The 25,885-nt window shown below is 46.4% G+C and overlaps 1 protein-coding gene across 1 annotated transcript in view; it reads left to right on the top strand.

The window, feature by feature from the left end:
• Window positions 1–2,778: 2,778 nt before the first annotated feature.
• The window catches only part of LOC139262883 (septin-8-A-like), a 79,557-nt gene continuing 56,450 nt past the window's right edge, over window positions 2,779–25,885 (top strand). The window contains exon 1 of the mRNA XM_070878123.1: window positions 2,779–2,876. Coding sequence (XP_070734224.1) covers window positions 2,847–2,876 — 30 coding nt within the window. The 5' untranslated portion in view covers window positions 2,779–2,846. The remainder of the gene's footprint in view (window positions 2,877–25,885) is intronic.

A 25,885-nucleotide genomic window follows, 5' to 3' on the forward strand; every position in this document is an offset into this window, starting at 1 on the left:
AGAAAGCAGGAAAGGGTTACTGAGGTGAATGATCAGCCATGATCTTATTGAATGGTGGTGAAGGCTCGAAGGGCTGAATGGCCTACTCCTGCACCTGTTTTCTATGTTTCTATGTTTCAAATATTACTTGAACCTATATATTGTGCAAGAGCTCCAAAATAGTCCAGCTCTTCACTAATATTAAATCTAAACAACATTTGGATGTCACTGAGCATAACTCTGGGTATGTATGTAAGCACACAGGTGCAAAGCTTTGCCTCATATCACTTGACCATCGATTGATACAGATTTGGGCTTTAGCTCACCATCAACAGTTTCAAATCAGGTACTAATTTCAAGCCAACATCTAAAGCAATAAAATATAACAGCATCATAAAATACTTGTGTATATTTTATGTCCATAGAAGGTTTAAAGATCAAACATGACACTGAAGATGAAAGAGGTAAAATAATGTGGCTGCATCAATATAACTTTCTGAGCAATACTTTACAACAGAAGATAGCAGCAGAATTCCTGGACCTGTGACAGCAACTGAACGTGTCGTATTGAAAAGGCATTGATGGAAGGTTACTTAGAATACTAACAGAATTGAACATGTTACAGTGGAATACAAAAGAGATCCACAACATTTTGAAATGATTGAAGCTACTAATACATTGTGGAATGATTGAGTTGTATTTATCATTTAGAATACATGGCATGAAGGGGGAGGGGGATGATATCTTGTAAACACAGGGCCAGGATTAAGGATCTTATTAGATGGGAAGAAGGTAACTTCGAAGTATGGAACAGATGGGGGTGAGAGAAAAGAACGGCTTGATCCTTCAAATGTTCATAATTTTCAAAATTGTGAGTAATAGTAGCTATTTCTTAGGAGTAGCTGATGATATGTCACATTACTTATAAGAATCATTCATCTCATGTCTCAGCTGTATGAGTTGGTACTGGTGGCACAGTAATATTGGCACAATTCAGGTTCTTGTTTTCTATTTTGTAATTATATATAAACCCCTTATTTTATTACATTATAATCTTTTTGTTTTCTTCACTGGCTTCTATTGGTTTTAAAGTCAAACGTTATGCATTATAAATTAAAGACCTATTTTGGAAATGCAGTAAAATCTTCCCAGTGTACTCTCAGGTTGGCAATAGCACAGATTGGATGGCAGAGTAAAACTCCCTATTACAAATTTGGATCTGCTGGAGATACCTTCTTGGGTTGCTTTCCTAAGTGGTCTGACAATCATACCTTCTCCCACAGTCTTAGGACTGCAAGACCAGTATTCCCTTGTGACCTGAAATGGATATTTTTGCCTTTGTGCACGCACCTTTTCAATTTCTCTTAAAGCAGACTGAGCAAGCATTCAGTGAGACGAGGCTAGATATGAATCATTGAGCTGCTTTATTTCATAGTAAGGTTAACATCCAGAATAGCTGTTATGATTGGACTCACTTAATTCAATCTATAGAATTTATCTTTGCGTAATAACACAATATAGGAATAGATTATGCTAGCTCATATCAGTGGGTCATCTTACCTGAATTAAATGAGGTGGCTTCTAACTATCATTCATCATTTTAACCTCTTCACCTCAGCAAAAACACTCACATCTTCCCCTTTAATAAATCTGACAACTGTTGCAGCCTTCTTGTTTCATAATAAGCCTCCCTGCCAGGCTGTGTCCCAGCCTTTCTTTATCTCCCTTTCACAGACAGGAATCAAATAACCTGCCAACACAATGGGTGTGAGTTTTTTTTTCTAATTACCCAGACAACCTAATGAATTGTATTGCTTATTGTTTTATCTCTGGGGGGAAATACTTTCATTTAGCATATTAACCACCTTTCGTCTAAGTGCGTTTTAACTTGTGTTTTAACGTTTTGTTTAAAAATCCAACATTAACAGTAATGTTTTTTCAAATCCTTGCTGTGAAAAAATGGTTTTAAAAAATCCTGAAACATGACTACCCCAAAATTGTTTAACTCCGCTCTGAGAAAGCAACCCCTACTGCGTGATATTTACATTTTCCACAGCAGCCGTTTTTCCCTTTCTGACTGAGAATAATACTTGCATGATAATTATAAGACAGTTTTGTATGATGCACTCATAACTAACTAGGTCTCCTGTTGAGACTTTGGCTTGTGAGATCCTTACATTATCAGAAAGATTAAACAAATGTTATCTGGGTGGAGTTCAGACCCAGAACCAAGCGATGAAGGGATAGTGTGCTGCTATCTCACTGCAGTACCTAGTCCTCCAATACCCTTCCAAATTTGATTTTATTTTGAATTCAATCCATTATTACAAAAACCTATATATAGTTCTGGGGAAAAAAACTTCCGAGGCTCATTCGCGTTCATGAAACACATTAAAAACATTGATGCATTTCTATGTGAATCCACTTGGAATTGCAAACTCCGAAAACCATTTCGTTGCTGTGCACCCCACTGATTCTTCAAACATCTGAGATGGAAACTTCCCCGATTAAACTACAAATCCCAGCGCTTCCTGCGGCTCTGGAAGAAACCATCTGATGAGGTGCTTTCTTGCAAATTCAACCGGTGCATAAATAAAATCGAGCGTTGCTGTACTTGCATTGGATGATAATGACTAATTCTAGCACAGGCGACAAGGTGCTTTGTACATAGGGTTCATGTGGCGGTTCTAAAAGCAGTGTTTAGTCCGTGAATTCCTCCTCTCCCCCCCTCTCTCTCTCTCTCTTTCGGCGAGCCTGCTGGGGAGGGGAGGGGGAGGGGAAGTGTCCATGTTGACCGAGCTGGGAAGGCGGCAGCCGGCGGAGACATCGAGCGCGAATTCCTTGGTCATTCACTGCACCGAAACGCAATGGAGGCGACGGAAACAGAGCGGCGGCCTGTGAGTAACAGGGGATTTGTGATTTTTGCTTTAAACTAGCGTCTTATTTGATTTGAATCTCTTTCTTCAGGCAGTGTTTTTTTCTGAGGGGGAGATGGGTCTGTTCAGTTGTTGGGGTCGGGGTTGCTGGCGCCTGATGCTGCTCCCCTTGGCTTGTTGTGAAGCTGTCACTTCGCGGCCGCCCTTTGTTGTGTCTCCTGCTCCTGCGGATACATTGTTGCAAACAGAGAGTTGCAGTGGATACAATTTGTTACACCGCCTTGTTCATTCTTAAAAAGAGGCATTATTTTTCATTTTAATGATTCATTCATCAGATTTGTTTTTATTAACTCCTTGACACTCTTTTCGCGCCCCCTTCCCTTCTCTCCAAAATCCCCGCCCCCTGGATGAATTTACTTCAAAATTCGTCTCGCACACACCAATGCACGGCTATATTGGGCATTATGCGAAGTTTCGTGCAGCGAATTGAAGAAGGTTGCGTCTTCCCATCCCAGCAGGTGTTCGCTTACGGTTGCCCTGGCTCCCGGTTGACAGCGGTTTGTTCCATTCAGAGGTTGATCTGTTCAATCTAACTCCTCGGGTTGTAGTTCTGCAGTAAAATGAGTATTTTGTTTCTCGAATTTGCTCGACACTTCTGCAGGTAGCTATTTCCGCAATTCAGCTGTCGTTGAAATCTCCCCTTTATCTGTTTATCAGTTTTAAACATAATCCCATCTTCGGTGGCTCGATTTGTTCTGTGTTGTTGGGTCCATTGCTTAACTGTAAAACTTTATCCAGTAAACCAAAATCGTTCTGTTGCACTCGCTTGCTAGAGGGATCACTCGGTATCAGTGAAATGCACACAAGGACGGATGTAATCACCATTTGAAAATCGAGCCTCGTAATTCCTGTACATGCGCCACAATTTAATTTACTGTTGGTAATAAATAAATAATTGTGATGGCGCACCTTTGAACTTCTCGGTCCCACAGCCCCTCTGTACTGCGTCTGAGACCGGCGTGATTTGTGAGCAATCAACAACGACGACTTCTTGCATTTATATAGCGCCTTTAAAGTAGTAAAACGTCCCAAAGGGTTTCACAAGAACGTTATCAAACAAAATTTGACACCTAGCCACGTGCGATATTCGGACAGATGACCAAAAGCTTGATCAAAGAGTTGGGCTTTATGATGACCAAAAGCTTGATCAAAGAGGTAGATTTTAAGAAGTGTCTTAAGGAAGGAGTGAGAGGGTGAGCGGTTTAGGGAAGGAATTCCAGATCTTCGGGCCATGGTGGCTGAAGGCACGTGCAGCAATTAAAGTTGGGGATCATGCCTATCCCGAAAGGATATGCCGCACTCTGATGTAGTTGGGACAGGTACCATCCTCACTCCAAACTCTGTTACTGATCGATCAATGTGAATGTAATGAACCTATAACTATGTCCCACATTATCTTATCTAGATTGATCTTTCATTCCCATGGTATTAACCAGAATGAGGAGCTACAATTGTACTTTTTAAAAACTAGTTACTGCTATTTCTATACAAAGTAATGGATAACCATTAATAGCTGGGATAACTCAGTCCTGCACACCCATCACCCTTATTCTTGCTGTGTTAAATTTCTGTCCCCTGAACGTATTGCATTTAAAATCCTCTTTAAATCCCTCCACGGGCTCATCCTACATGATCTCTGCAACCCCCTCTTGCACTATCTCATCTCTCATATCTTCTCTCCCCTCCCCCAGAACGCTCAATTTCTCTGACTTTGGCCCTTTCCAAATCTTTCCATCACTTAGACATTGGCAGATGTGCCATTCAGCTTTCTGGGCCCTAAGCTCTGAAACTTTCTCCCCAAATCTCTCCACCTCTCCTCCTTTAAGATACTCCTTAAAATCTGCATCTTTGCCTGCCTAATGTCTCCTGCTTGGGTTCGGTATCAATTTTTGTTAAATTACACTCCTGTAAAATGCCGTGGGACATTTTACTATGCTAAAGGTACTATACAAATGCAAGTTGTTTTTTGTTTATGCAGCAACAGCAGAGCCTTTAGTCACTTGAATCAAACTCTCTGGAATTCCTTCCCTAAACCTCTTCTCCTCTGTCTTCTTCTTAAAAACCTCAATTATTTTCTTTGGATGTCCCTTCTAACCTCTCTTTCCTAGCTTGGTATATGTTTTCTTTATCTGCAAAGTAGTTTGGGGCATTCTTTATGTTGGAGGTGCTTAAAAAAAATTCAAGATATGTTGAACAGCCTGAGAGATTAACAGTACAGTTATACTATCACTTTGCTTCAATAGAAAGTAGTTTTGGGTGTGTATCAAAATAAAAGTGGCCATAACTCAAATTATTGAGCATATTGGAGCCTTGAGGTATGGGATGCTCTTCATGGAGACTGGTTTGAATGTAAAAATAGTTCAGCACAATTTCAGCTTCAAACAGATTATATATAGAATATTGCATACCTGGGAGTGAATTGTAGGTTGGAATATAATGTCTGGCTTTTAAATAAATGCATACTTGGAATTAATGATTGGATATTATTGCCATTGAGGAGGTGCAGGGTTGTGCATTGAGCTGATTCCAGGAAAAGGACAGCTATATGGAAAGGTTAAGGGAATTTATTGTTTTCTTTAAAAATGAGGAAACCTTTGGGTGAGCTAAATGAAGCTTTGCAGGGGATTGGCAAAAGTGATTCAGGCAAACTGTTCCCTGAGGCTTTCAAATAATTGGAGACAGCAGTTTTAAAAATTAGGCTTGCTAAGTTATGCTGAGGCATAAGGAGAAAGAAGGTTTCATATTCAAATCCTACCTGTTAGCAAATCTCACTGGGACAAGGTTCGAGGCAATACAATTGGCCTCAATGGTCCATGTTGAGGAGGGACTGGCCTTTTCTGATCACTATCCAGGGACCTCTGCTGGGAATGCATGTCAGATGAGGACAGATTAGGCTTGGCTGTGATGCCCCCTGTGATGAATAGCCTTCCAACTCTCAGTTGAGGCCCAGGCATGAAGAATGGCCATTTGAGAGGTCCCAAAGGCTGCGCAGTGCCTATGGAATCATACTCCGACAAGGAGTATTTTCTTTCATGAGGGAGAAAACGAGCATAGGAAATACCCCCCCCCACCCCCCCCCCGCCCCTTCCCTCCAAAAAAAAAAGAGTGGGAAGTTAGGCATAAAAATGGAAGTGGGACAGACATGTTTTATGAAAAAGGTAATAAACTTGTGGAAATCAATTGCCAACGAAGACCATTTGAAATGTATAGGACACGATAGGGTGCTTTTGCACAAATCTTTGAATGTGGCCGGACAGGTTAACAAAGAATATGGGGATCCTGGACTTTATAAATAGAGGCATAGAGTACAGAAGCCAGGAAGTTATGCTAAACCTCTATAAAATGCTAGTTCGGCTTCAGCTAGAGTATTGTGTCCAATTCTGGGCACCACATTTTAGGAAGGACGTGAAGGCTTTGGAGAGTGTACAGAAGAGATTTACTAGAATGGTTCCAGGGATGAGGGAACATGGACAGACTGGAGAAGCTGGGGTTGTTCTCCTTGGAGCAGAGAAGGCTGAGTGAAGATTTGATAGAGGTGTTTAAAATCATGAAGGGTTTAGATAGAGTAAATAAAGAGAAACTGTTCCCAATGGCTGAAGGGTCAATAATGAGAGGGCACAGATTTAAGGTGATTGGCAAAAGAACCAGAGGCGACATGAGGAAAAACTTTGTTTCGGAATTGGATGGGGTGGTGGATACAGAGTCAGTAGGAGCCTTCAAAAGGGAATTGGATAAATACTCGAAGGAGAAAAAATTGCAGGGCTATGTGGAAAGAGCGTGGAAGTGGGACTAACTGGATTACTCTTCGAAAGAGCTGGCGCAGACTCGATGGACCAAATGGACTTCTGTGCTGTACTATTCTATGATTCTATGAAGATGTGTTTTTGGGCGAGAAGAGATTGACAGATATGTGAGATGGGGTAGGTATGGCTTAGATTTGTTTAAGGCTGCTTTATATTGGTGCGAGTGATAATTTGTGCTGCCGATCACCAAAGGGCTGGTCTTCTGAAACCAGCAGTAAGCCCGGTACGAACCTGCTGGATTCAAAGCCAATGTCCAAGCTGACCTGTGTTTTCCTGGGTCCTCCTATTTACCTACATTAGCAAGTTTACTTGGAGAATGTGTATGCTTTGTGAAGCAGTGGTGCAAACACCCCACTGACATCAAAACAAAAAAAGGTAAAAAGAGACATTTCTGCATTCTTTCTAATGTGTCAACAAATAGAATTGGCATATAATAGGTTGGGATACTGACATTTCTCCTGTGGTACCTGGCAAGACATCAAGCCCAGATGGATGAAAGTATCTGCTGTAAAGAAGGCTTCGCTGTCAGTAAATCTTGCCTTGACAATCAGTTGGGATTATTTTGGCATGCACCTTTGCCTTTTGTTTGTTTTTATGCCTCTTCAGTCAGCTGTTTGAGCCCCTTATTCAGGAGGGTTATCTCTAGCCCCTTTTGAGTGTTCAGTTTGCAGACTTGCACTGCAAAGTGTGAATTATTCCAACTGATGAAACTGTCTTATTAAAACACTGTAAATGTTTTAATTGCAATCTGTTTTCTTTCTACATTTTTCTTCAGGAAATCTGGATAGTAACACTTGTGATTACCCCATAGCTGCACTGTGCTTGATCAATGGGCGAACAATGTTGACAACAAAATAAAGTGACATATAGCTCTGATTTAAGCATTTGTAATTGAAGTGGCAGCATGGTCAAATCCATGCATGATTAACTGTGCAATTGCACATTCTCCCTTCCATCACATAGTCTCTGACGTGTCTCACAATACAGTATGGTGCATTGTGGAGAGACAAATGTTGTTATTTCCATAAGCTTATTGGCCATTGGACCAATCTGGGCAACCCAAAATGGTATTTGTATTTATTCATTGCATTTCACCCTGTTTTGTAGGTGTTTTTTCTGTAGCTTCTTTTTAGGGGAAAGAAAGTTTGGGGAGTACCGCACTGACCCTTAATATTGAAGAAAATAATATACACATCAAATTTTATTGTTTTACTCGCATGAAGACCATTGAGTCTGGTATTTCTTCTTTGATTACACCGCTGGGGAGTATCTCTGTAAATCCTGGAATTGCTCCATAAAAAACATTGGGGGCTGAAACTTCAGATGGCTGAGTTGCTAGATTTTGGAAAACCACACTGCAGGCTGGGAAGTCTCCATCACCAGCTGTTTGTGTGGTTTCCTGGATTCCGTGGCTCGCGGGCCGATTTGAATTTATGGCCTTGGTTCCTCCCTACAAAGCTGCTTAAATGTACTTCCACCTCAGTGTCCCTGGTCTAACGAGGAACGATACCCAAATTAAGGCTCAATATTGGCAACTAAAATTAACCTTTTAAATTGAAATATCAAAGAATTTATAAATATAAAATAATACTTTCGATTATTAAAAAAAAGAAGTCCTCTTCATTTTCATAAGACGCATACAGGTGAAGGCCATTTGGCCCCTCTTAATTCATTCATCTAGAAACATCCTACTTTTTCTTTCTCTTCCCTCTTTCCAACTCCTTCATTGCTGCATCTAATTGTTAATGACTTTTCTTCCCTGTTAAGTTCACCCTCCCTTGTGTGTCCCCCCCTGCCCCCTCTCCCGCCCCCCCCCCCCCCCCCCCCCAAGAACTATACACCATTTCTCAACCAAAAGGCTGGGCAGGCAGTTTATTCTTGGATCTCCTTTACTGTGTTAACAGCTCATTTGTTTGTGTTTTTCCCACTTTTCTTTGAGAAGCATCATTCTCACTTGGAATGCCCAAGTGGCAAAATCATAGGGCATAAATTCGTATCTTATTTTCTTGTTGTGGGATATGCCACGCTGATTGTTCTCTTTTACGTTTTAAATCTTTCTTTTCTGCAGGGAATAATATTTGGAGACAGGACTGGCCTTCTAATAATGACTCTTGCAAATAAATGTTCTAGCCATTTCAGATTTGACATAATCTCCTGCCCAGTATGTCATCTTGGCAACACCAAACTGTGCAACTCTTTGCATGTCTGTCTCATTTTATCATACTCCAGTGAATCACTCTTTGTAGCTGTATAAAGAGCACATAACAGATGGTGTTTCTAAAGTTAAAATGGGTAAAACATTTCTGATGTAGAATGAGGGCTGTATTTTAATTTTTAATAGGTTTACTGTATGTATTGAATGTTCTGAAATGGTGATTTATGCACATTTATAGAGAATACATCTTTAGCTTACTTCAACATTAGTGAAAAAATATAGATTAGAGAATGATGGGTACTTGGAAATAGTTAGAGGGTAGTCTGATTCAGATGATCATATAGTATTACTAGTGTCCTATCAGCCCCATAATCCTCCAAGGTATTTATGTCTATTAGTGTAAAGATCAATTGAGGGTGGTTTGACCATTGCTGTTTTGGGGTGCTGATAGTCAGTGTTACTTTGTGGTGGTGTCAACAGCGATTAACCAGCACATTACTGGGAAATATGTCATTGTTTGTATATTTAGCTTAGAGTCCAGCAAGTTACCATAAATCATCTGTCTCTCTTTAAATGTGCATGTAGTGTTGTTTCAAATGGCTTAAATAACCAAAATCTAACTGCGGTTCTGTTAACCGCGCTGATTTTCTCAAAACTCCAACTGGTATTAGACTGTCAGTGGCGGGTATTTCTACTTGGAAGTAGCAACCTGCACAATACCTACCAATCAAATTGCTTAATTGATTACGTTGTTTGGCAGCCATGTTGCCTTTTGGCTTGCTGCATGATATTCTGCTAACAATTCAATTCATAACCCAACATGACCAATCCCAAAGTGTTGCAGTTGGCATCTCCATCTCCAACCTCCCCTCCCCTCGGTATCAGCTGCCAACTGTCTGGGAAGAACATTGGTCATTCAGACTTTGTTCTGAATAGTTTCTCATTGTTAATGTTTTCTAACACTAGCACAAATGGAACATTTTATATATGAATTAGAAGGCAAAACATGTTTGATTAAGAGATTTTCAAATGTGATTGCCGTATTTCCTTTAACAAAACCACCAGTGGTTTTGCTTCACTGAAGGATAGCACCACATATGTGACTCAGTGGAACTTTATCACCGTATTAGATGTTTTTATCTGTCAAGAATCCAAATCTTAATTAACATTCCAATGAGCAACATTTATTTTGAATATGATCTGATAGGTGGTGGTAGGAATTCATGCAAACATTTGAAGCTACAGGTAAAGGAATGCAACTAAACATAAAATTAGTTTCTTCTGGCTTATCAGATGTGCTTGTTTCTGGTTAATTTGCTCAGTAAGAAGAAACTGATAGCAGGGCTTGCAGGGAAGGCTATGGAACAAGCAGACAGAAAAAACAGTAGCTGACAAGCAATTCAGTCCAAACCACTGATGTGCTGCATTCAAAATGGAGGCTATTTGACAGAAATGGAGTACAGTACCATATTTCTTTTGGCTTAAAGAGGACAACATTGTCTCCTGTGTGAAATAAACACGTTAGAATCCTTGTTTCTCTCAAGTTTAAATGGCTGCTTTTTAAAAACAAGATGGCTTCAACTCCCCCAGCCCCTCCTTTTTTTTAGTTGTATATTGTGCATCTTTCTGGGAATTCATTTGTAGAAAAAATGCATTATTTGTGAGTAGGGTGACTTGCACTGGCTCTGTATAAAAGAGTGGCTGTTTGGGGTTTGTGTTTCTTCCTTGCCTGCCTTTCTGTTTGCCCCACCCTCCACAGGAGCAATGAGTGAAGATTGTTTTATAAACTTCTTGCTATTTTTTTCCCCTCGTTGCTTTGATGGGGTAAGGTTGCTCACCCAAGTGACCGTTATTTATGGTGAATCCTACTGGTGACTGTCACAAAACTATTTGATATAACAGCCAAACGTGAACTTGCCCTCACCCAAATTCCAGTATAAATCGCTGGGTAAGTCCTGACATCAGTAGTATGGAAAATGGTAGAATCTACTATTCGGGACATGGTCACAGGGCACTTTGGGCAGAGTCAGTATGGATTTATGAAAAGGAAAGAGTGTTTTACAAATCTTAGAGGTTGTAACTAGTAGGGTAGATAAGGAGGAGCCAGTAGATGTAGTTTCTTTCAATTTTCAAAAGGTATTCGATAATGTGCCACACAAGAGGTTATTACACAGAATTCAGGCTCTTGGGATTGGGAGTAATATATTAGCATGGATTGAGGATTGGCTAACGGACAGAAAACAGAGAGTAGGATTAAACGGATTGGCAGGCTGTAACTAGTGGGGCGCCGTAAGGATATTTCCCCTAGCTGGGGAGTCTAGAACTAGGGGTCACAGTCCCCGAATAAGGGGTTGGCCATTTAGGACTGAGATGAGGAGAAATTTCTTGCTCAAAGGGTTGTGAATTTTTGGAATTCTCTACTCATTCCATTCAAGGCAAGGATCGATAGATTTTTGGATATTAAGGGAATCAAGAACGGCGCAGCCCCGACCTGGACGCCCGTTTTTCGCGCCACAAAGTGCGCCTAAAAAAAACTCACCTATTCTCCAGCTCCCTGCAGGCCCTCTGAAGCTGGGCGCGGCGCAGCACAAGCTGTGGGGGGCGGAGCCAGGTCCCTGCGCTGAAAACAGTGCCGGGACCTCTGCACAGGCGCGCATGTGCAGTAGCTCCAGGTGCCCAAAACTGTAGGAGGGGCCCGAAGCACGCAGCCCCTAGCCCTGGCCGAATGGCCTCACTGGGGCTGCGTGCATAATGCTGCCTCCCATGCCCAGCTCCTGCTACCTCCCGACCAGACCCGATTGGACTTGACTCCCGCTCCCCCCCCCGCCGCCCCGCCCTGGCCTCCGCTTTCCCCACTCCTGCCCTCCCCCCGACCGACCTCCGCTCCCGACCTTCCCCCCGACTGACCTCCGCTCATGACCGCCACCCCCTCCCCCCTCGCAACTGACCTCCCCCGACCGACCTCCGCTCCCGACCTGAACTCCCCCGCCCCCCGACCGACGCTCCCGACCTTCCCCTGCCCCCCCTCTGACCGACCTGCGCTCCGCTCCCGACCTAACCTCTCCCTCCCTCCCACCCCGCCCCGCCTCCCCCGACCGACCTCTCCCTCCTTCCACCCCGCCCCCCCTCCCCCGACCGACCTCTTCCCCCCTCCCCCGACCGACCTCTCCCCCTCCCCCGACCGACCTCTCTCCCCCTCCCCCGACCGACCTCTCCCCCCCTCCCCCGACCGACCTCTTCCCCCCTCCCCCGACCGACCTCTCCCCCCTCCCCCGACCGACCTCTCCCCCCTCCCCCGACCGACCTCTCCCCCCTCCCCCGACCGACCTCTCCCCCCTCCCCCGACCGACCTCTCCCCCCTCCCCCGACCGACCTCTCCCCCCTCCCCCGACCGACCTCTCCCCCCTCCCCCGACCGACCTCTTCCCCCCTCCCCCGACCGACCTCTCCCCCCTCCCCCGGCCGACCTCTCCCCCCTCCCCCGGCCGACCTCTTCCCCCCTCCCCCGGCCGACCTCTCCCCCCTCCCCCGGCCGACCTCTCCCCCCTCCCCCGACCGACCTCTCCCCCCTCCCCCGACCGACCTCTCCCCCCTCCCCCGACCGACCTCTCCCCCCTCCCCCGACCGACCTCTCCCCCCTCCCCCGACCGACCTCTCCCCCCCTCCCCCGACCGACCTCTCCCCCCTCCCACGACCGACCTCTCGCCCCTCCCCCGACCGACCTCTTCGCCCCTCCCCCGACCGACCTCTCCCCCCATCCCGACCGACCTCTCCCCCCTCCCCCGACCGACCTCTCCCCCCTCCCCCGACCGACCTCTCCCCCCCTCCCCCGACCGACCTCTCCCCCCCTCCCCCGACCGACCTCTCCCCCCCTCCCCCGACCGACCTCTCCCCCCCTCCCCCGACCGACCTCTCCCCCCCTCCCCCGACCGACCTCTCCCCCCCTCCCCCGACCGACCTCTTCCCCCCCCTCCCCCGACCGACCTCTCCCCCCCCTCGACCGACCTCTCCCCCCCCTCCTCATCCCCCGACCTGACCTTTCCCCTCCCCCGACCGATCTCTCTCCACCACCCCCCCGACCTGACCCCCCCCCGACCGACATTCCCGACCTTTCCCCCCACTCCCCCGACTGACCTCTCCTCCCACCCCTCCCCCGACTGACCTCTCTCTTTCCGCCACCCCGACCGAACACCGCTCCCAATCTCTCCCCACCCCCCACCCTCCCTCGACCTACCTCTTACCCGCCCCCCCCTCCCCCGACCGACCCCCGCCCCCCCGACCGACCTCCGCCCCGCGACCCAACCCACCCGTCCCCACCCCGACCGACCGACCCGCGCTCCCGACGCCCCCCCGGACCCCGGACCCGACGCCACCTACCTGTCAATCCGGTAAGTCTAAGCTCGAAGTGCTGGGCCCGGCCCTTTCAGCCTCCCTCCCTCTCTCTTTCTCTCTCTCTCTCTCTCTCTCTCTCTCTCTCTCTCTCTCTCTCTCTTCTTTCTCTTTCTCTCTCTCTTCTTTCTTCTCTTTCTCTCTCTCTTTCTCTCTCTTCTCTCTCTCTCTCTCTCTCTCTCTCTCTCTACCTCCCCTCCCCTCCCTCCCTTCTATACCCCCCTCCCTTCTCTCCCTCCCATCTCTTCTCTCCTCCTCCCCTCCTCTCCCCTCCCCTCCTTCTCTCCCGTCCTCTCCCCTCCCCTCCTTCTCTCCCGTCCCCTCCCCTCCCCTCCTTCTCTCCCGTCCCCTCCCCTCCCCTCCTTCTCTCCCGTCCCCTCCCCTCCCCTCCTTCTCTCCCGTCCCCTCCCCTCCCCTCCTTCTCTCCCGTCCCCTCCCCTCCCCTCCTTCTCTCCCCTCCCCTCCCCTCCCCTCCCCTCCCCTCCCCCTCCCCTCCCCTCCCCTCCCCTCCCCTCCCCTCCCCTCCCCTCCCCTCCTTCTCTCCCCTCCCCTCCCCTCCCCTCCCCTCCCCTCCTTCTCTCCCCTCCCCTCCCCTCCTTCTCTTTCCTTCTCTCCCTCCCCTCCCCCTTCCCTTCTCTCCCCTCCCTCCCTTCTCTCCCCTCCCTCCCTTCTCCCTCTCCCCTCTCTCCCATCTCTCCCTCCCCTCCCTCCCATCTCTCCCCTCCCCTCCCTCCCATCTCTCCCCTCCCCTCCCTCCCATCTCTCCCCTCCCCTCCTCCCATCTCTCCCCTCCCCTCCCTCCCATCTCTCCCCTCCCCTCCCTCCCATCTCTCCCCTCCCCTCCCTCCCATCTCTCCCCTCCCCTCCCTCCCTTCTCTCCCCTCCCCTCCCTCCCTTCTCTCCCCTCCCCTCCCTCCCTTCTCTCCCCTCCCCTCCCTCCCTTCTCTCCCCTCCCCTCCCTCCCTTCTCTCCCCTCCCCTCCCTCCCTTCTCTCCCCTCCCCTCCCTCCCTTCTCTCCCCTCCCCTCCCTCCCTTCTCTCCCCTCCCCTCCCTCCCTTCTCTCCCCTCCCTTCTCTCCCCTTCTCTCCCCTCCCTTCTCTCCCCTCCCTCCCTTCTCTCCCCTCCCTTCTCTCCCCTCCCTCCCTTCTCTCCCCTCCCTCCCTTCTCTCCCCTCCCTCCCCCCTCCCTTCTCTCCCCTCCCCTCCCCTCCCTCCCTTCTCTCCCCTCCCCTCCCTCCCTTCTCTCCCCTCCCCTTCCCTCCCTTCTCTCCCCTCCCCTCCCTCCCTTCTCTCCCCTCCCCTCCCTCCCTTCTCTCCCCTCCCCTCCCTCCCTTCTCTCCCCTCCCCTCCCTCCCTTCTCTCCCCTCCCCTCCCCTCCCTTCTCTCCCCTCCCTTCTCTCCCCTCCCTTCTCTCCCCTCCCTTCTCTCCCCTCCCTTCTCTCCCCTCCCTTCTCTCCCCTCCCTCCCTTCTCTCCCTCCCTCCCTTCTCTCCCCTCCCTCCCTTCTCTCCCCTCCCTCCCTTCTCTCCCCTCCCTCCCTTCTCTCCCCTCCCTCCCTTCTCTCCCCTCCCTCCCTTCTCTCCCCTCCCTCCCTTCTCTCCCCTCCCTCCCTTCTCTCCCCTCCCTCCCTTCTCTCCCCTCCCTCCCTTCTCTCCCCTCCCTCCCTTCTCTCCCCTCCCTCCCTTCTCTCCCCTCCCTCCCTTCTCTCCCCTCCCTCCCTTCTCTCCCCTCCCTCCCTTCTCTCCCCTCCCTCCCTTCTCTCCCCTCCCTCCCTTCTCTCCCCTCCCTCCCTTCTCTCCCCTCCCTCCCTTCTCTCCCCTCCCTCCCTTCTCTCCCCTCCCTCCCTTCTCTCCCCTCCCTCCCTTCTCTCCCCTCCCTCCCTTCTCTCCCCTCCCTCCCTTCTCTCCCCTCCCTCCCTTCTCTCCCCTCCCTCCCTTCTCTCCCCTCCCTCCCTTCTCTCCCCTCCCTCCCTTCTCTCCCCTCCCTCCCTTCTCTCCCCTCCCTCCCTTCTCTCCCCTCCCTCCCTTCTCTCCCCTCCCTCCCTTCTCTCCCCTCCCTCCCTTCTCTCCCCTCCCTCCCTTCTCTCCCCTCCCCTCCCTTCTCTCCCCTCCCTCCCTTCTCTCCCCTCCCTCCCTTCTCTCCCCTCCCCTCCCCTCCCCTCCCCTCCTTTCTCTCCCCTCCCCTCCCTCCCTCCTTTCTCTCCTGTTCCTCCCCTCCCCTCCCTCCCCTCCCTCCTTCCTCTCCCCTCCCGCCCTCCCTCTCTCCCCTCCCCGCCCTCCCTTCCCCTCCCTCCCCTCTCTCCCCTCCCTTCTCTCCCCTCCCCCCCCCGCCCTCCCTTCTCTCCTCTCCCCTCCCCCCCCCCCGCCCTCCCTTCTCTCCCCTCCCCGCCCTCCCTTCTGTCCCCCACCCCCCCCTACCCCTCGCTGTCAGAAACACAGACACTGACAGACAGAGAGTGAGAGAGACACTGACAGAGACACACGGGGGTGGCGGGGGAAGTCCCAGCACGCTGTTGGAGGACTCCCGTTACTGCAGTCAGTAAGTAGAAAATGTTTTATTTATTTTTTAAATTATTATTTTTTTTTTTTGATTGATTTATTGATGTATTTGTCATTTATTATTGATGATGGCTCTTTTTGTAAAACTGAAGTGTTTAATGTTTGTAAACTTCCCTTTAAACCTCCCCCCCCCCCCTCCTATTCCCTACGCCTGATTTATAACCTACGTCTGATTTTCTAAGTGTCAACAAGGTTTTTCTGAGCGTACTAAAATCTACACTTACTCCATTCTAAGTTAGTTTGGAGTAAGTTTTCACTGCCTAAACTTTCAAAACGGGCATAAGTGGCCGGACATGCCCCCTTTTTAAAAAAAAAAAAATCTGTTCCAAACTGAAACTGTTCTAACTGACGAGAACTGGAGCAAACTAAATGCTGAGAATTGCAATTTCTAAGATACTCCAATCTAAACCAGTTGCTCCAAAAAAACAGGAGCAACTCAGGCCGAAACTTGGCCCCTATAAGTTGTCCCACTTTGTTGAGGTTTGTTTATCAAGCGAGGTGCATTAGGGAAAAGGGTGCACATTTTCAGTTTTGGGGCCCAGTTTTTTAATTGAGCACTCATAGCTCAGGTGCAGTGTGGGTCAGAAGTTGAGTCAGGTTCTTTCTATTCTGCCTCAAGAATGTGCCTAGACATTAGCAGCAAGAGTTGTGTATGTGTTGACCTGGAAATTAATCTATTCTGATGACTTCCACTACATTATTAACCAAGAGGATGAAGCTTGGTCATTTCAAAATTCCCTCCACCTCAAGATTAGATGACCAAGACCTCAACACCACTAACCTACGTGACACCATCCAAGTTTTTACCTTCCATCGATCAAACCTAAAAGTGTATCAGAAAGTGGGGTCAAAGCAGGAATAAAGTGGTTTAAAAAAAATTAGAAACTCTTTATCTAAATGCACGCAGCATTTGTAACAGAATAGATGAGTTGACAGCACAAATAGTTACAAATGGATATTATCTGATAGCCATTACAGAGATGTGGTTGCAAGGTGAACAAAGCTGGGAACTAAATATTCAGGGGTATTTGACAATTTTGAAGAACAGACACAAAGGAAAAGGAGGTAGGGTAGCTCTGTTAATAAAGGGTAAGATCAGTGTGTTAGTGAGAAATGATACTGGCTCACAAGATCAAGATGTTGAATCAGTTTGGTGAAGATAAAGAATAATAAGGGGAAAAAGTCGCTGGTGGGGGTAGTCTATAGGCCCCCTAACAGGAGTTACACTGTTGGACGGAGTATAAATCAAGAAATAATGGAGGCTTGTAAAAAAGGAATGGCAATAATCATGGGTGATTTTAACCTTCATATTGAATGGATAAAGCAAATTGGTCAGGGTAGCATTGAGGAACAGTTCGTAGAGTGCATCAGGGATAGTTTCCTTGAACAGTATGTTGCGGAACCAAACAGGGAGCAGGCTATCTTGGATCTGGTACTGTGTAATGAGACAGGATTAATAAACGATCTCCTAGTAAAGGATCCTCTATGAATGAGTGATCAAAGCATGGTTGAATTTCAAATTCAGTTGGAGGGTGAGAAAGTTGGATCTTAAACCAGTGTCCGAAACTTAAATAAAGGAGACTACAAAGGTATGAAGGCAGAGTTGGCTAAAGTGGAATGGGAAAATAGATTAAAGGGCTAGAATTTCCCTAACCTGTTTTTCTGGCGCCGTCACCCAAGGTGCGCCATTTTTGTTTGCCTCCAAGCACGGCGAAAAAAGACGTTGGTATTCTGGTCGCTCCCCAGCCTCTCTTCGGTCATGGTGCATCGTGGCCCAATGGATTGGGGGTGGAGCCAGGTCCCGGCGCTGAAAACAATGCTGGGACCTCTGCACATGCGCGCTAGAGTCTGCGCGCATGTGCAGTAGCTCCTGGCAAGTCGTTTCTGCAAACGCGTGCTGCAGGCTGTGTGGGAGGGGCCCGAAGCATGCCGTCCCTAGCCCTGGCCGAAAGGGCTCCCTCATCGCCGTCCACTGCGTTCCCTAAGGTAGGACTTCTATTTTTTATTATTTACTTGATTGATTTTGGTGCTTTAGGGGCAGGGTTCCTTCTATTTTATTTGTTAATTAATTGCTTATTACATTTTGTGCTTTGTTTGGTGCTTGGTGGTGCTTTAAATGTAGTTACTTGCGTCGATTCCTTAACTGTAAGTAAGGTCTTTCTGTGCGGACAAAAGTGGACACATACGCTGCCCTATGTTAGTTCAGTACAACTTTTTTCTGGCCAAATTGGCATAAATGGTGTAAGTGGCTGGGAACGCCACCTTTTGCGAAAAAAAAACTGACTAATTCACTTACACTGACACAAATTGAATGATCATATTTGCAACTAAAAAGATACACCAGAAAAATCAAGTTACACCAAAAAAAATGGTGCCACTCATGGGGAAATTTGGGTCCAAAGTGTGGGATGGTTGATGAGCAGTGGCAAACATTTAAGGAGATATTTCATAACTCTCAACAAAAATATATTCCAATGAGAAGGAAAGACTGTGAGAGAAGGGATAACCATCCGTGGCTAACTAAGGAAATAAGGGATGGTATCAAATTGAAAACAAGGGCATACAGAGTGGCCAAGACTAGTGAGAGGCCAGAGGATTGAGAAACTTTTAAAAGCCAGCAAAGAACAACTAAAAAAAAAAGATAGAGACGCAAGATAGATTATGAAAGTAAACCAGCACGAAATATAAAAATAGATAGTAAGAGTTTCTACAGATACATAAAAAGGAAAAGAGTGGCTAAAGTAAATGTTGGTACCTTTAGAGGATGAGACTGGGGAATGAATAATGGGAAACAGGGAAAGGGCCGAGACTTTGAACAAATATTTTGTATTGGTCGTCTTCATGGTAGAAGTCACTAAAAACATTTCAATAGTGGATAACCTAGAGGCTGTAAGGAGGGAGGAACTTAATACAATCACTATCACTAAAGAAGTAGTACGCGGTAAAATAATGGGACAGGTGGACAAGTCCCCTGGACCTGATGGCTTGTGTCCTAGGGTCTTTAAGGAAGTGGATGCATTGGTTGTAACCTACCAAAATTCCCTGGATTCTGGGGAGGTACCCAGCGGATTGGAAAACCGCAAATGTAATGCCCCTATTTTTAAAAAAAGAGGCAGACAGAAAGCAGGAAACTATAGACCAATAAGCCTAACATCTGTTGAGGAAATGCTGGAGTCCATTATTAAGGAAGCAGTAGCAGGACATTTGGAAAAGCATAATTCAATCGAGCAGAGTCAGCATGTTTTATGAAAGGGAAATCATGTTTGACAAATTTGCTGGAGTTCTTTGAGGATGTAACGAGCAGGTTGGATAAGGGGGAACCAGTGGATATGGTGTATTTAGATTTCCAGAAGGCATTCGATAAGATGTCACTTAAGAGGTTACTGCACAAGATAAAAGTTCACGGGGTTGGGGGTAATATATTAACATGATAGGGGATTGGCTAACTAATAGAAAACAGAGAGTCGGGATAAATGGATAATTTTCCAGCTAGCAAACAGTAGAAACATAGAAAAATAGGTGCAGGAGTAGGCCATTCGACCCTTCGAGCCTGCACCACATTCAATAAGATCATGGCTGATCGTTCACCTCAGTACCCCTTTCCCGCTTTCTCTCCATACCCCTTGACCCCTTCAGCCACAAAGGCCACATCCAACTCCCTCTTGAATATATTCAAGTAACTAGTGGGGCACGCAGGGATCAGTGCTGGGGCCTCAACTATTTACAATCTATATATTAATGACTTGGATGAAGGGACCGAGTGTAATGTAGCCAAGTTTGCTGATGATACAAAGATGGGTGGGAAAGCAAATTGTGAGGAGGACATAAAAAAGCTGCAAAGGGATATAGACAGGCTAAGTGAGTTGGCAAAAATTTGACAGATGGAGTATAATGTGGGAAAATTTGAGGTTATCCACTTTAGCAGAAAAAATAGAAAAGCAAATTACAATTTAAATGGAGAAAAATTGCAAAGTGCTGCAATACAGAGAGACCTGGGGGTCCTTGTGCATGAAACACAAAAATTAGTATGCAGGTACAACAAATAATCAGGAAGGCAAATGGTATCATTGCAAGTGGGTTGGAGTATAAAAGCAGAGAAGTCCTGCTACAACTGTACAGGGTATTGGTGAGGCCACACCTAGAGTACTGCGTTCAGTTTTGGTCTCCGTATTTAAGGAAGGATATACTTGCATTGGAGGCTGTTCAGAGAAGGTTCACTAGGTTGATTCCAGAGATGAGAGGGTTGACTTATGAAGATAGGATGGGCCTATACTCATTGAAGTTCAGTAGAATGAGAGGTGATCTAATCGAAACATATAAGATAATGAGGGGGCTCGACAAGGTGGATGCAGAGAAGATATTTCCACTCGTATGGGAAACTAAAACTAGGGGGCATAGTCTCAGAATAACGGGCCGCCCATTTAAAATTGAGATGAGGAGGAATTTCTTCTGAGGGATTCTCTGCCCCAGAGAGCTGTGGAGACTGGGCCATTAAATATATTTAAGGCTGAGATAGGCAGATTTTGAGTGATAAGGGAATAAAGGGTTTTGGGAAGCGGGCAAGGAAGTAGAGCTGAGTCCATGATCAGATCAGCCATGATCTTATTAAATGGCGGAGCAGGCTCGAGGGGCCAAATGGCCTACTCCTGCTCCTATTCCTTATGTTCTTATGTACCTAGACTCTGAATCGCCTTTCCAACCATCTTCCTCTTTATCTTGTGCTTCATTTTATTTATTTTTTTAAAAGGTGAGAGCTAAATTCAAGCCTGAAAATATCACTTACATTTGTATATACACTCAATAATATCAGTGATTATAATATATTGTATGTTATTTAACTCAAAACAGCATCTCCTCCAATTCGCCATAAACAATGACAGAACATTTATATTTGTAAAAATGTTATGTATACATACACTTGCTGCCTGTCACATTATGTAACACGTCTGCTATAAAACTTGACTTGCAAGGTTCATGCCAGCATTTTTTTAAATTTGTGTGTGCTTCGCCAGCAAGGCCAGCATTTATTGCCCATCTCTAATTGTCCTTCAGAAGGTGATGATGAGCCGCCTTCTGGAACCATTGCAGTCCTTGTGATGAAGGAACTCCCACAGTGATGTTCGAGAGGGAGTTTCAGGATTTTGACCCAGCAACGATGAAGGAACAGCAATATAGGCCCAAGTTTCGGGCCGCGCCTGGAACGGCGCTGCCCCGACCTGGACGCCCGTTTTTCGCGCCACAAAGTGCGCCTAAATAAAACTTACCTATTCTCCGCCTCCCTGCAGGTCCTCTGGAGCTGGGCGCGGCGCAGCACGAGCTGTGGGGGGCGGAGCCAGGTCCCTGCGCTGAAAACAGTGTCGGGACCTCTGCACATGCGCACAACAGTGGGCGCGCATGTGCAGTAGCTCCAGGCGCCCAAAACTGTGTGGGAAGTGTCAAAATCTCGACCTCCGAAAAAAATGACTCCGACACTTTCAGCTCCGGCAGAAGTTTCTTTAATTTACTTGCAAGCAAGGGGCAGGTCACACTCAGTCAAGGGCTAAGTGAACACCTCCGCAATGGTACAGTTTCACGAGATATTTATACAGTAAAACCCAAGTTATGGCCTCTCCCTGTGTATTGGCTCTGTCTCACAGTCAGTGAATACAGATAAAGAGTTAATTACTACATCCTTGTCCTGACATGGTTTCCAGATATTTCCTTTTGTCAGGGTTATTAGTTGGCCAGCCGGCCATTACTCTATGAGAGTGTGGTAATGAGCTATTACCTGTCTTGCATTGTGTCAGGATTGTCCAGTTTCCTAGTCAGTTATCTTTTTGCATCAAATGGATGAGGTCTCTACAAGAGATAATGGCTGGTGGTTTGAGTACTTCGAAAAGGGTGGGGTGGCATGGAACTGGTGTTGTATAGACAATAGGAGAGTACCATGGGGGGGTACTTGTCTCAGCATGACTTGTCTCCTAGCTGTCTGATGGCCATCAGCCATCTCAAACCAGGTTTAGCTGTTTATGCAAGGCGACTGCTTTTATGCAGAAAATTCTGGAAGGACCAGGACTCCATTTTGTTATATATATATTGTAAAGGGCACACAAATACCGTGTGGTATCAGCTTAGATAAAAAAATACATTTCCACAGAGGGGCCCGAAGCAAGCAGCCCCTAGCCCTGGCCGAATGGCCTCACTGGGGCTGCGTGGATAAGGCTGCCTCCCACAACCAGTTCCTGCTTCCATCCGACCCGACTCGACCCGACTTGACTCCACTCGCCTCCCCCCGGGACCGGAACCAACCCCCGACCGGACCCGCCAACCCCCGGACCGGACCCGACACCGCCCCCATCCCCCACCCCGGACCCGAACCGACTTCCCCCCGACCCGCGCCCACCCACAACCCGACCTCTGCTCCCCCCCACCGGACCTCAGCTCCCCATTCTCCCCCCCCCCCCTCCCCTGCCGGACCCAACGCCACCTACCTGTAAGTGGAGTGAATCGAATTGGCTGAAGACTGGCTGCTGTGAATAGTGGGGACCTCAGAAGGAGGCTGAGAAGGATCATCTACTCTGCACTTCTGGCTGAAGATGGTTGCAAATGGTTCAGCCTTGTCTTTTGCACGCATGCTGGGCTTCGCTGTCATTGAGAATGGGGTTGTTCATGGAGCCTCCTCCTTCCGTTGTTTAATTGTTCACCACCATTTACATCAAGGACCAATCACAATTGAATAGTAATATCTGTATTATGCCAATCAAATTTGTGTTATAATTTTTAAATGGGTAACTAAAACTTCCAAATGGAAAAATTACTAAGGAGTTATGAAAATGTCCGATCCTCCCCGATCAGTCAGGAAAATCTCCCAATAAATGAAAGGAGTTGAACCAATTTTTCAAACAACTTTTTTGAAGATGATTTTATTTGCCTTCTGTTCCCCTTTCCTCCCTTAGCCAGTTCTACACAAGTTAAAACATATAATTTATCATATAACTAACATGTAAAAACAGTTTATGAAAAAAAAATCACCTGATTCATAAAGATGTCTCAATATGCCTTTAAATTTTGCTCGAGGACTAATCTCTCTCAGGGGCTTGGGCCTCGACTTTGGCTCTGAGGTTTCTGCCAGTCCTCTAATTTGTGGCCCTCATAAAAATGGCAGATTTCCTGTTCTTTCTCTCCAGAAATCCTGCCTTTGCTTTGTTCACATCTTTCTCATCATGGCCCAGCTCTGCCCATATCAACCGATCTTATTCTTGGCCCAATCTGCCATGTCCTCGGCACATTGCGACATAGTCCTGATTTGTCAGACTCCCTCTCTGACCCATTGCTGGTTGGTATAACTGACCGTTGACCTGTTTTGACCTTTCAGAAACCATTGTTGCCCAAAGATGATTTTCAGTGTTATAAATTGTTCACGTGATATTGGCTCCGAGGGGCAAACTTGGATATACAAATCCCAGTCCTTCTTCCAAGTCATTGATCTATATGGTGAAAAGCTGAAACCCCAGTACAGAACCCTGGAGAATGCCACATCACATTCTGCCATGATCTTCCCGCATTTCCTCCACTGCCCTGCCACCCCAGTGCTGCTGCTTTCAGCCTCGTACATGTTTGTGTACACTGAGTAAAGGAACCTATAGTTTACAAGGCCTAGTAATTTACTGTTTTATGGCAAAATGGACATTAGTGGAATTTGACCCCCAGAGTACCAGTAAAAATCCCAGTAAACCATGTAATAACGCAGTTTGACTTATTCAATCAAAATAAATTATGCCCTTTAATACATTGGGCATCACATTGCACAGCACCCTTTTGTTTTAAAAATAAGATTCTGTTCGACTCACTGAGGAATACCCCAGGGGATCTGCAGAATTCTGGTAATCAACCGTAAATGATTCTCATGAACTTCATTGTTTGTTCTCAGAGTAGACTTGTCTTGCATTCTATTGTATATAATTTCTTGTGACATTGTTGCAACTAGATGAAAGACAAAACCTTCACCAGTACCAATGTATTGGGTAGCAGTGTCATCCCTCTTTTTAATGTGTCACTGTTGAACTCTAGGAAACGTGGCAGCCAATTTGCGCACAAGCTCCCACAAGCAGTAATGTGATAATGACCACAGCATATTTTTTTAAGTGATTTTGGTTGAGGGATAAATGTTGGGTCAGGACATCGGGGAGAACTCCCCTGCTCTTCGAATAATGCCATGGGATCTTTTACGTCCGCCTGGGAGGGCAGTTTAATGCCTCATCTGAAAGATGGCATCTCTGACAGTGCAGCACTCCCTCAATACTGCACTGGGGTGTCAACCTTGATTATGTGCTCAAGTCTTTGAAATGGAACTGGAACCCACAAGCTCTGACTCAGAGGCAAGATATCACTGAGGAGTCCATGGTGACTTTTCTAAAACACTGTGGTGACTGTCATGGCTACATTTCTGTGGAGCTGCAACATTTCTGTTGCAAAGCCTGATCGATTTGTTGTTTGATGGGAAGGAACTTTATTAAGTGGTATTTTTGCCATGTGCCTAAGTCAGACGATTGTGGTAGTTATTACAGATTATCTGATCGTTATCACATTGCTAATCATGTGTATTTCCTACATTCCACAGTGTCTACATTTAACAGTATGTCATTGGCTGTAAAGTGCTTTGGGAAGTCCTGAAGTCGTGAAAGGATCTATATAAATGTAATTTTTTTCTTTTCTTGATACTGGGAAATTGCACAATATCTGTACTGCAATTGAAAGCAAATAATAAAAGGCTTAATTCATGAAATATTCATATTTTGAAAAGAATTGTATACTGAATTACTCCCACAGGCTTGAATATTGAGTGAACTACTTAACATGTAGCTACACAGCTATTGTTGCAAGCACTTTCAGTTGAGTTGATAATGATCCTTGGTAAGTGAAATCAGAGGACAATGGCTGAAAAGAGTTTGGGCCTCTACAGTGAGTCAGTAGAAATGTATCCCTTGGTGCCACACTTGACTGTAGGACAGTCATTGTTAATTTTATAGATGAGTCGTCATCATCATAGGTAGTCCCTCGAAATTGAGGAAGACTTGCTTCCACTCTAAAAGTGAGTTCTCAAGTGACTGAACAGTCCAATATGGGAATTACAGTCTCTGTCACAGGTGGGACAGACAGTGGTTGAAGGAAAGGGTGGGTGGGGAGTCTGGTTTGCTGCACGCTCCTTCCGCTGTCTGCGCTTGTTTTCTGCACCTACTTCACCAGAATGTAATCAATATTTGCTGTAGGTTTTTTTTTGTTGCAGCAATAGTTAGCTAAAATGAATTACTGAAATATTTTGCCTATAACTTAATTCCCTGTCCATGCTTAAAACAAAACGTATACGAGAATGTGAAGGTCAAAGATGAGAAGAAGTACTTCCACTGAAGCTCCCCCCTCTAATACTCAAATTCCCCAGTCTAGCATCCAGCTACATCTTGAAGGTTCTTGTAGTTTGTTTCTCTACTATATTGGATGGGGGGATTATTCCAATATTTATCGCCTTTCTTTCTGCTATCTGACTTGCCTTTACTTTTCACTAGTTTATAGCTATAACCTTAGTAGCCCTTGCTTCAAAGAAGTAAAATTTACCTTCTCGAAGCCATTTAATATTTTATAGATCTGAATGTGACCCCTTTCTCCTTAACTGGCCTCTCTAGCCTCTACAAATGGAATTTTTTGTAATCTTTCCTCAGAGCTCATTTTCCCCTCACACTTGGATTAACTCTTGTTGCTCTCTTGTGTGCTCTTTTCAGTAAGTGTCAGCCTTGGCTCAATAGCAGCCTTCTTGCCTCTGAGTCAGAGGGCTGTGGGCTCAAGTCCCACTCCAGAAAATTGAGCACATAATAGGCTGGCACTTCAGTGCAATACTAAGGGAATGCTACACTCGGGTACCATCTTTTGGGTGAGACAAACTAAGGCTCCATATCTGCCTGTTCAAGTTGATATAAAAGATCCCTTGCCACTATTTGAAAAACAGGGTAGTTCTTCCAGTCTGTTCATCCCTCGAGCAACATCACTAAAATAAATTAACTGGTCATTTATCTCATTGGTACCGTACGCAAGATG

This window comes from Pristiophorus japonicus, chromosome 4 (assembly GCF_044704955.1).
Source record: "Pristiophorus japonicus isolate sPriJap1 chromosome 4, sPriJap1.hap1, whole genome shotgun sequence".
In the NCBI taxonomy this organism is placed as follows: Eukaryota; Metazoa; Chordata; class Chondrichthyes; family Pristiophoridae; genus Pristiophorus; species Pristiophorus japonicus.